The 12,068-nt window shown below is 38.0% G+C and overlaps 1 protein-coding gene across 1 annotated transcript; it reads left to right on the top strand.

Annotated features, from left to right (window-relative positions):
• The first annotated feature begins 372 nt into the window (after positions 1-372).
• On the top strand, positions 373-11,372 carry lyplal1 (lysophospholipase like 1). Its single transcript, XM_086078731.1, has 7 exons — positions 373-463; positions 852-951; positions 1,179-1,188; positions 2,288-2,447; positions 7,416-7,531; positions 8,872-9,131; positions 11,049-11,372. Exons 1-6 carry the CDS (start codon positions 379-381, stop codon positions 9,106-9,108), a joined length of 708 nt encoding a protein of 235 aa, XP_085934857.1. The 5' UTR covers positions 373-378; the 3' UTR covers positions 9,109-9,131; positions 11,049-11,372.
• The last annotated feature ends 696 nt before the right edge of the window (positions 11,373-12,068 follow it).

Below are 12,068 nucleotides of genomic sequence, written 5' to 3'. Positions count from 1 at the left end.
AAAATGATATACAGTATTATGACAACTTGTTCAACCATTTTGCATCTAAGGGTTTATTGTATAGACTAATGTGAAAATGTTGTGGGGTGTGAGACAATTCAACAGAGACCCATTACAATACATGGCAGGCAATTGATAATGTCGGATACCCCAAGTAATTTGTATAACTATGTGAATACATTTTTTTATTTTTTTATTTACGTGATTTCATTTTGACAATGCCAAAAAGTGTGTTTGTTTGTATGTATTTTTTACAGTTGTTCAACAATAACAATAATAATAATGGAGGAATCAAAATAAATACAGTACATACTGCATTCGATTATTCAATCCCATTCTGCATCACGCACACTCTCGCGAGATTACGTCGCCGCTGTCATGGCTGCTATGCAGAAGCTTCGGAAGTGTGTTGTGTCTCCCACCGGCAAGCACTCCGCTTCGGTTATCTTTCTGCACGGTTCAGGTGCGTTGCTTCGTAAACTCTCACGTATGCAACAACAAGTGTTACCGTTTGTTTGTGTTTTTAACAGACGTACGGTTCAAGCTCGTCAAGAGTGACTTGTTTACGGATACTGTTAGAATGACTTTTTACACGTTTTTGGCTCAGAGATTAAGAACTCTGTTAGCTCCTGGTTCTCATTAGATGTATAAATAAAGTAGCAGCTGTTGGGAAATAAGTGGCCCTTTAAACAGCTGTATGAAATGTTCATGGAGCATGCGTTCTAAAGCTAATCTTACCGTGTAAAATGATAGTAGCGTGTTGAAAATATGACATACAGGATACAGTGTCAACATATAACTCCCAAGATGATGCCCATAGCCAGCATAATGCTCTTCGTTTTCATGACTAGGTGACACAGGGCAAGGATTAAGAGCTTGGGTTCGAGATGTGATGATGCCTGGTCTGACCTTTGCCCACATCAGAGTCATTTACCCCACAGCTCCAGCAAGGTATGGTTTGTAATTGTGTTTGTTTGTTTTCAATTGACCATAAATATCTGAAACACGCCACAGTATTCTTTGAAATAGTCGTCTAGGAGGTGTTTGGACCAGTGCAAATGTCTGAATCAGTCAGACAGGTTCAAAGTGGATATTAAACAGTCGTGCCAGCTTCCTAGTACAAAGTCTGTGTAAGATCCGATTGAGTCCATGTGTGAACTGAATAGGTCATTGTCGAGAGAATTCACAGTGAGTGAGTGGGCGTGCTGTTTTGATGTTTTGATCATGTGCCTGGAGCAAAACCAGGAACTTTGGCGGGCGCGGATGTGGAAATCCTTTGCTACTTACTACTTGGTTGTTGATGACAATATTATGACCTAGCCATGTAACATTGTACTTTTTAAAACACATTTAGAGCAGAATATTGTCTATTTACAATTTTCTTGATTTATATGCAATAACTACAGGGACAGTTTTCAACTGATCTTAAAAATGACATGGAATTCGGAGTCTTGAAGCGATCACTGGTTTCTTTATTTTTTTTAAGATCATTCAATCAACCATTTATTTCATTCATTTGTAAAAGAAAAAAAGACCATTAAAAGCAATATTTAATTCAAAGTAAATAAAATAATTGAAAGGGGACAGAAAGAAGTAAAACTTGAAACTTTCTTAGATACCAAACAGTTTTCATTTTAGACAAAGCACAATACAGTGGAAGCAAAAAAAAAAAAACGGTCCAAAATTAATGTTATTCAAAAGTGTTACTATCTTGCAAGTTGTCACACAGGAGCAAATTTATGCGCAATAGAAATAAACCAGCAATACAAAAATGACCAAATGATAATTATACATACCAAAATGACCAAAAGTGTAATCATGATTATAGAACCAGAAACTGGACTTTTCTTATTCTAAAGAAAGCAGTAAGGTGTTTATGCTGAAAAACTCAACTGTTTACATCTGAGTGCCAAGGAACTATGTTGAAGTGAGTTGAGGAGCTTCATGCAGTGCCTTTCCGCCCTCTTGTGGCATCTATTGAAATTTAAATCCATTTGTCAGTTGCTCATATCAGTGAGTGACTTCATTATTTGCGGCAGGGCTTGTTCTCTATTCCCATAAATAGTGATGGAACACCATATGTCTATTGTCAAGTCATCAGCAAAGTCTACAGATTCTAAAAAAAAAAATGTGTCAACAGCTAGCATTCCAGAAGCAATTGTGGTCTCCCATTAAAGTTCTGTAATTGCAAATATTTTGGTGAACAATTATATACTGCAGGTGGTAGAGCACTGACAACTTACTGTCATTTGATCTGACCTTTGACCCTTTTCTTTATTCCAATCAGACCATGCACGGATCTCTGTCCACTGTTTGGTTCGACCGTCATAAGATCTCATACGACAGCCCAGAGCACCCACAATCCATAGATGCCATGTGCAGCACCTTAGGGTCTATCATTCAGGACGAAGTCAGTGCTGGGATCCCCAAACATCGGATCATCATCGGTATGACTTTGCTATCATCTGATCACTGTCAATATTGGTACATAATCCCTGTATTGCGTTTTCTTTTTTATCGGTATGTTGCCTGTCATTGCAGTGATTTGCATTTGACGCACAAGATTGATGCATTCATGTTGACCAGTGGAATAGGATGTCCAGGTTTACCTAGCAACTGAGTGGCAGAAATCAATACACAAATTAGATTGTAGTTGCAACAAGTATTATTCCCCCAGTTTCTCCTGCAGGTGCTTCACTTTTTCCAAATTTGCTTTGTTACAGAATTTATTCCAAGGTGGGTTAAATTAAAATTTCCCTCAAAAGTCTACACAAAACACCCCATGGTAACATGAAAAACGTTTTTAGCATGTTTTTTTTTTTTTCCCAAAAAAAAACTGCAACAACTACTTTGTAAGAAATCATAATTATCACATGTACATAAGTATTCACAGGCTTTGCCATAAAACTCTACACTGAGTTCAGGTACCTTCTACTTTCAATGGTCATCCTTTAAATGTTTTTACAGCTTAATTGGACTCAAACTGTGGTAAACTCGGTTGATTGGACGTAATTTGCAGAGGCACACAAGTGGCCATTTAAGGTTCCTAAGTTTACAGTGCATGTCAGAGCACAAACCAAACATAAAGTCAAAGGATTTGTCTGTTGACCTCTGAGACGGGATTTTCTCAAGGAACGGATGTGGAAAATGTGGAAATGTTTGCTGCTTCAAAGTTCCCAATGAAAACAGTAACCTCCATCATAAATGGAAGACGTCTGGAAAAACTGCAAAAATAAAATAAAAATACTGAAAACAAGTAACCTTTCTTCAAAATCGGTGAGATTTTCTCATTTTAAACAAAATTTACTTAGCTAGAATTCTTAAAACTAGCTTGTGAACGCCCAAATTAGCAGTGATCTTAAACGTTACCAATTGGTGTTAAAATTTCAGAGCATTATACTTTGAATTAGGGGTGTGAATTGCCTAGTACCTGGTGATTCGATTCGTATCACGATTCATAGGTCACGATTCGATTTGATACCGATTCATCCCGATACGAATCTATAAATTGATTATTGCGAATTGTTTTTTACTCAAATTTAGAAAATACTAATCAGTAAACTTGTACATGTACACTGTAAGATTGGTATGAAAATGTATTTATTTATCTGAAAACTCAGGTTGCAGTCTGTTTCATGTTTGAACAGCACTGAAATAAAATATTAAAGCTTAATGTTCCATTAATATAACATTCTTCCATGCTTAATGTATAAATGCTAACCCTAAGTAAGACGTTTTGTTGAATATTCCCATAAAAAATTGATGTTTAAAAATCGATTCGGCCGCATATCGAATCGATTCGAGAATTGCGCGCTGTAATATCGCGATATATTGCAGAATAGATTTTTTTCTAACACCCCTCGTTAAGCATTCGCTCTTTGAAGTGTTGGGTACGGTCAGTGACAAAGATGCCTCGCTTTGCGAAGGTCCACACCCCGAGGATCAAGCATTTATGTTAATTTGTTAAAATTGACTTATACATTTATGTTTCCAGAACTATTATTTACACATTAATACATTTTAAAAAATTAAATTAAATTTTTGTACAAGTATCTAAGTTGATGTGTCGAATCTGCCGCTCCCCGTCATTCACTTGCATTTACCTAAAGTATGTTCGATTCTGATTGGTTAGTGTTAATCAGCTGATGGGGGATCAGGAAGTGTTGTCGTTCTAGCCGCTGTGTATGGCGAGTAAAGTTTAAATTAAGAATGAATCAGTCTCGATTCTGCCTTTTCATTTTATAAATTAACCACCAACGAATCCTCACGTTAGACTATTGTAACGCTGCATGTATTTGTCGTAAGTTTCAGAGGGTTTTTTTGCTCGCAAATTTGACACTTTATGAACATTTTATAAACTCGCAAATTTGAGAGTTTTTTTCTCATAATACATATATATATTTATATGTGGCCCTAATACGCCATCGTCACACTCTCGCCTATGTCAGCTTTTTTTTTTTTAGGCAGGAGAGTGGCGATGTAATCTGTCAAGTCCCCACAACGACCACTCTGTCCTGTTCACTCACTCCCTTTCTCACAGTATCTATTTCCCTCTAATTCCACTCCCCTTCACATACACAAACTCGCACAGTCACAAACCTTACTTATTCCCTGCCTCCCTCCGTCATGATATAAAATAAAGAATGCAACTCCTCAACTTACTTAGGCCTTTTATATTCTGCCAGCATGTGTATAAAACGTTTGTTAAGATATTTCTCTCCCCTAAAAAGCTTTTTGCTTCAAATATTCCTCTTATCAAGCCCATCTAAATCACTGTGAAATACAATGAGTCGGATGAAGCACTATAAATATTATGACTGGAGTAAGGTAAGAGTTCCCACAGGAAACGCATGGGAGGCCATCAAGTGTTTTAATTTCACCGAAGGCCGGTCGGTCGCCCATGAAAGGAGAAACTACCGAGAGCAGTGGAGAAAGGGTTAGCCTTCAAGTGGTGAAAGCATGAAGGTAGTGCTGCTCGGGAGGGAGGGGCGGGGGGGGGGGGGGGCATAACTGTGTGAAAGACGTAGTGTTAAGGGCCAGGAAAGCTCCCAATCTTGATTCCAAAGTACGGTAAATGAAAAAACACACGCTCATTGGGAAAGTGCTGAAATACTTTCTTACTAAATCATAACATTTTGTCATTAACTATAAATACTCCGTGCATTCACTTGGCTGCTCTGTTGAAATTCCGCCTTGTGTACCCAAAGTGCACTTCCCTGGCTGACATAGACAAGCGCTAGCACTTTCTATGGAAGCCGTTATTGAGCGGGTCGGCTGCCGTTTCAGTCAAACACTACACACACGTTTGGTCATGTGAGTATCACAGTATGGCACTTTTTGCTCCTCGGTATCGCTTGTTCTTTGTATTTAATTGTTTACCCTTTTTAGTGGACTAAGTAGTTTTGATAGATTTTTCAAATATACATTTTTTTTTTAATTATTATTTTTTTGCTTGATTAGACGTTCCTGCAGAACCTAGCGAAACAGAATATTGTCACAGGTGTGTGAGTTCACACAGTGGCATGACCTCCACAGTCAAATAACTTTATTTGTGTGTCAGTGCCAGCAGGGGTAGCAGAAGTGGTGCCAGGTGTTACACTGCACACTCAATTCTGGGATTGTGCAATACTCTCCGAAGGTAGAAAACCACTGGTTCGACTTAGTCACCCCATTGTGGGTCAGTCCCGTTCATACAGAACAGTAACACTGACTTTGCAGTGCAAACAGAGTCGCACTTAAAGATCACAATTGTATTTATATGCATTTATTGGTTATATGATATTTAACAAAATAATATTTACATAGAAAAAGGTCAATTTTAGGGATGAACATTCACCTGTTTCCTTCATTATAGTGATTAGGGATGTTCGATACCACTTTTTTTTTTAGACAGATACTGATACCGATACTCACATTTTCAGTACTCACCGATACCAAGTGCCGATAGCATTAGTACTTATAATACATAAAATAAAAAACAGTGACAGATAAAAAAAAATTTACTACAGCAAATTTCCTTAAAATTGAATGAAATTAATGGCAATTATATTTTTTCAATTTGCTCATAAAAGTTATTTTGCATAAAGCACACAATAAAATGATTTTTTTTTTTATCGATAAATAGGGTGAAACAAATAATCCAGTGGCCAGAAAAAAAAGGTCCCAATCAAAATATGTAAGATGCAAATAATTCAGATCAATACAATTGGGCTTCAAGTATTTTAGTAATATCTGCCATGTTAGGAATTCCTCATGCTGATTAGTGTGATGTTTAATTATATCTTATTTTGAAATCCATGCTTTCCATTTGGAAGGCTGCTCTGTATTTCCGTTTCCTGTTTCACGTTCTCCGTTCATTATAAATATTATAGTATGTATAAGAGCTATAATCTACGAGGGCCGTAAACGGCACCGTTCTATTTTTAGCACCGCAGCTCGACGACGTTAATGAGGCACGTAAACGAGCCAATTAAACACGGTGATGTTACGTGAGCTACAAATGTATATAACACACATTGAACCACAGTTATAGGTACGCACAACAAGAGTACTTAATTATTCTCAGTAACACACACCAAAATGGCGCTTCCGGAAGTAATGAAATGAACAAGTGTTACCTCATAAGGAGACAGACAGGAAATGAACGAGACCTGTATGGTGCTTCTAAAGTGGAGCGGGGGGGGGGGGGGGGGGGGTGAAATATGTTTCTCATTGGAGAAACTTTCTTGTTCTATTGAGAACGTTTTCTCGTTTGAATGAGAAACGTTCTCCTTAAGACTTCAGATGTTTTAAATGTCTCTGGAGGAGCTATAGCACCCCCTAGCGCCACAAGGCTCCGCCCATAATTGTAAAGAATTTGGTGTGGGAGAACTTGACTGACCTCACAAAGTTATGAAGTGGACTGTATTTTGGATACAAAATTTGATCAATTCACTTTCCATTTGAATGGTAAGGATGGAGGTTAAAGAAAGGTGGGAGGGTTTTTTTTTTTTCTGCTTAGAGATGTCTGCAGTCTTCATTTTGTTATTGCTATTAGCACACTTACTAGTATGCACCATTGCATCCAATTATCTCTTTAATTTGAACTGGTCATTTTACACAGAAGTCCTTATTTGCACTCTCTTCATTTCTCTCTTTTTTTTACTCTCTGATATGATTTCGGGTACTTGCACACGTTCCCAGATGTGCACAGATGCGGAAGATTAAGGACGGTCTTAAACGACTTATTACAAGACCAAAAAGATGATGATGTCGAACTTTTAACTTAGGATTCAACTTTTAGTTTTAAATCACTCGTACTTGGTTTGAAAAACGTAGTATAGGTCCAGCCCTGGTTCTGATGTGTGGGAAGTAGTCGCAGAACTTCAGCTGTTTTTGTTAACTGTTATTTTTCTCTTTGTCTCCCCGAATAAAAGGGGGATTCTCCATGGGTGGCGCGATGGCCCTCCACTTGGTGTGTCGGTACCACCCAGATGTCGCAGGGGTTTACGCACTCTCCAGTTTCCTGAACAAAGACTCTGTTGCTTTTCAGGTATTGCATCAATATACACAATGCCATTGGCTGTTTTTTTTTCTAGTTAAAGTTGTGATCAAAGTATTTAATTTATGATTTATAATTTTTTATGATGCATGAACAAACAGGTATCCCTGAGAAACTGAACGGAGGGGTTTTGCATAAACATTATGTTTCATGATGAAATAACAAATTACAATGATTATCCAGTTGCCAGATTAGTCGCTGCCATGTTTTCAACAAATTAAATAAATGGTTGCCAGAGAGCATAGAATCTTAATCGGATCCTTGAATAGTTTACCCTGACTTTGTTTTCCCCCTCCTCTCACCCACAACCTCCCTGATCCAGTGGGTGTAAATTGGTGGGAGGAAGTACTTCCATTTTGAAAGGAAAAGCTATCGTGCAATTAGAGAAGTGGGCACTGGTCGTCCTCGTAAGCCAGAAAAAAAATTCCATTTGTCTGAGCCGCATATAAATTCTAGTCATATTTGTTCCATTGTGCTCCTTCTGATGTACGTTGGCCACTAAGGGGCAGTATTAAAAAAAATACATTCATAATAAAGAGTTTCACAACTGACTCAGCAAGCTGCAATAATAGTAGTCATTTTTCACAGAGGATAAATAATATATGCCTGTAAGTATTGTTGTATTGTCTTTCAACGTGTTTCTGTGCCATTTTTGTTTCAAATGTTTGTTTAAAGGTTCGTTCACCGCCACAACCATGCTAGTATTTGTAGCCCGTCTATGACGTTTTTCATTGTGTGTTAGCATTAAGCTAGCAGACTTTCTTGTGTTTTGGTTAAATACACGTCATTCCCTTTGGTTTATGTTTAGTTTTTCAAGCTACTTGGAGTGACCAAACAAAAAAACAATTGTGACACTTTTGACTGCAAATATTACTGGGCCCGTGTTCATTACTTATAGTTTGAGTCAAAATCTTCTGTGAGGGAATTTCTTTACATTGACTCATCACTAATATAGCCACCTTCATCGCAATGCCAATTTCAGGCTTCAGTTCTGAAAGACGCATTTTGCAGGGGCCCCGTGGGGGAGGGGGTTGCTCGAGAGAACACCTGGAAGCACTCTGGTCCGAGGATGCATTGGGCTTAGTATTGGTGGCGCCAGTAAATCTATACTTCCGTAGGTTGGTCGCCATCTGGATGTTATTCCTGAGCATCTTTGGTGTTAGAGTCATAAGGTCAGACTTTTTGCTGATTGTCGTGGAATATACAACTAGAAGAGGGAATTATAAAAATGCCTAAAAGGGAGCCCCATGTACGTAAAACACAGTCTTTGAGATTACTTTTGAACAATCACACCAGATTGGCCCTCATTTGTGTATTTCTGTGTAATGAAGGCAGCGGAGGAGCGGGTAAGAACAGGACATTCCCTCCCGGAGTTGCTCCAGTGCCATGGGACAAGTGATGATCTGGTGCTTCATAAGTGGGGAGAGGACACATCAGCGTTGCTACAGAAGGCTGGGATGAAAACCACTTTCCACTCGCTACCTGGGCTCTACCACCAACTCTCGCTGCCTGAGATGGAGCTGCTGAAAGCCTGGATTCTACAAAAACTTCCACCTAACTCATCCTGACCACCGTCATCTCCTCTTTGGGTGTAATTTTAGTAATAAATGTTTATATTTTGTTCCATGTTTGTTGCTGCCATTCTTTTTAACACAACCACAAAACTTTGTTTTTTGGACATGCTATACCTGCATTCAATTCGAAGTCAAATGTATTTACAGTATGAATTTTGAAATCAAATTCCCTTAAAAGGAACCCCGACTGTCATGACAAGTTTGCTCTATATTATTTATTTGGTTGTTACTAACATAACTATGAGATGAATTTTTGAAAAATCATTTCCCGTTTAATACATTTTGTAGAAATTTTATTTGGACATTGGCGGCTCGCTCTCTGCCGAGCAATGTGAAACACCGATAAAGAAAGCAAGGTAAGCCTCCGTTACGTTCCAAAAGGGACGATCAAAACTCTTGAATGTGTCTGGTGACTGACGAGAGCACGGCGTGGGGGAGGGTGACTCTCCCGATCGCGTGTTGTTTCTTTAGAAACACTACGATAATAATAATATAGAGCAAACTTGTCCTGACAGTCGGGGTTCCTGTTTAAGGTTATACAATTAAGAATTCAATCAGGGATTGGTAACGTTAACTCATCAGTTTGTCACCAGCGCTACCAATGGTCCACTTAGGACTGGGCACTTCCTAACCAGATCTGAGACAAACATGCCATTTTAAATAAAACCAATTATGTTCATATATATGTTCTTGCATTGAACCAATCAATGTATAGTAAGTATATCACAGTATTCAAATATTCACTCTTCATTGACAAAATGTGTGACGCAAACAGGATTTATTTTTGTTCCCAGTTAAAAGGGCTCATGCATATATATGTACATTCAAATTTGGCACAAACTGCTTAACAGCAACCAACATTATAGAGTGACATTGTAGAATTTAGTGCCATTAGTGGTGAACTAATAAAATGCAATGACCTAAATTTGAAGTGCATGCATTTTGAAGCACACGCACTACAGTGCCTCAGAGAGACCACACTTCGCAAACCTACCACCAATAACTGCGTTCGCTAAGTTTGGCTCCTTTAGGTGTCCGTAGCAGAAAGATGGCGGTGAAACATGTCAGCCTCCTATAAGGCACAACATGACCTATGTAATATAATTAGCAATTACTAGACCTGTGTGAGACTAGACTCAGTATTACATGCTACACAGGATTGTCTTTATTCAAGCATGTAGAATGAGATTTAAAAAAACAAATCATATTAACTTATTCACTGACATAACAAAAAAAAAAAGAAAAAGATTATTAAAAATTAGGGGCAAGAGGCGAATACAATTTTAATTGTATTTAATCGCATGACTTCACTAGTTAACTCACGATAAAAATAAATAAAAATAAAATATAAAAAATTAGGGGCGTCAGGTGATTACATTTTTTAATTGTAATTAATCGCATGACTTGACTAGTTAACTCACGATTAATAACACATTTTATATATATGTTCTAAATGTGCAATAAAAAAATTCTAGGTTTTCATACTCTTGTTAACAAAAGTGGGGAAAAATGTTAAACTAAAATAAATAGTTAAAATGAATTTTTGACGTTTATAGCCGTCAATGTCAGTGAATGAATAAAAAAAAAAAAGATAAAAAATTCAGGGCGTCAGGCAATTAAAGTTTTTAATCGTAATTAATCGTATGACTTCACTAGTTAACTCGTGATTAATCACAAATTTAATATCTGTTCTAAATGTGCAATAAAAAAATTCTAGGTTTTCATACTTTTGTTAACAAAAGTGGGGAAAAAAAATTTAAACTAAAAGAAATAGTTCAAATGAATTTTTGACGTTTATAGCCGTTAATGGCAGTGAATGAGTTAAAATGGACTTTGTCTGGCATGAGGTCTTTTACATCTGTCTCATTAATTAGATCCTCATCGTAATAAGAAAATTGCCACTTTTCTTTGTTGTCTCCATTTGACTTACACAGGAGGAAATCACCTGGATCACTTTTGATCCAGCAACTAAGGGGATTTGGAGTGGACGAATGGATGAGGGAGATGCATGAAGGCAGTAGAAGGAGAAAGTCGGCTTCTTGCGGCTACATGAGCAAATAGGGCTTTTGCATGTGAAGGTGAGTACTTAGTAAGTTGGAATATAGGGGAGGGAGATGCAGCCAAAACAAACACAAGGAGCTCATATTTTCACTCTGGCCCCAGTCGCTGATTACTTCCAGCAAGTGTGAAAGAATGCTACTGTTGAGAAGCCAGCAGTACCCCCAACCCCCCATCCCCTACCCCCCCTCCAGTGAACTTACTATCGAGAGAGAGAGAGAGAGAGAGAGAGAGAGAGAGAGAGACACACACACATTGCTTCCCCGTCTTGAAAATAGTTGAAGCTAACAAGCTTTTGTCGACAGCTTATTAAAATATCTCTTTGTTTTCCAGGGGAAAAAAGGACAAAAGTTCCTCTTTCTTTCACTTATCATTTCTTATATTAGTTCTCTCCGCACTTTCCAAGTTTGTCAGCTTCTTTTTGCATCACTCACACCACCTCCCTTAGCCAAAAGTGCATCCCCTCTTGGTCAAATTATGGTGTTCTCCCTTGTTTTTGCGTCACAAGGAAGGAATGCAAATCTAGACATCTTGTGGACTGCAGTTGTTGTTTTTTTGGGGTTGCCAGTTTCCACTGCTCAGTACTTTCCACGTGGAAGCGCTCCAAAGTGGCCGGGGATAAAGAAGGAATTCCCGACCGAGGGAGTTAAGGTGTTGACAGATTCCAGATTGCTCATCTGAACGCAATTGATGCGATGATCATAGTTCTATGCATTATACTGGCCTTACGGTAACTGCTTGTCATGCACAATGTGACATGTTTTGTTAGTAATATTGGGTCTAAAGTAAAAACCTAATATCTTCTTTTTTTTTTTAAACAGTAATTGAAAACCACAATGTACAGTAGTCCCCATAATAAATGTTAGCAGCTGTAGATATTTATAAGAACGGTAGAT

The sequence above is a fragment of the Leptonotus elevatus genome, chromosome 6 (genome assembly GCF_054856555.1).
Source record: "Leptonotus elevatus isolate MCC_2025b chromosome 6, RoL_Lele_1.0, whole genome shotgun sequence".
Classification (NCBI taxonomy): Eukaryota; Metazoa; Chordata; class Actinopteri; order Syngnathiformes; family Syngnathidae; genus Leptonotus; species Leptonotus elevatus.
Note: the sequence above shows the minus strand (reverse complement) of the source record. Positions and strands in the feature narration are given on the sequence as shown.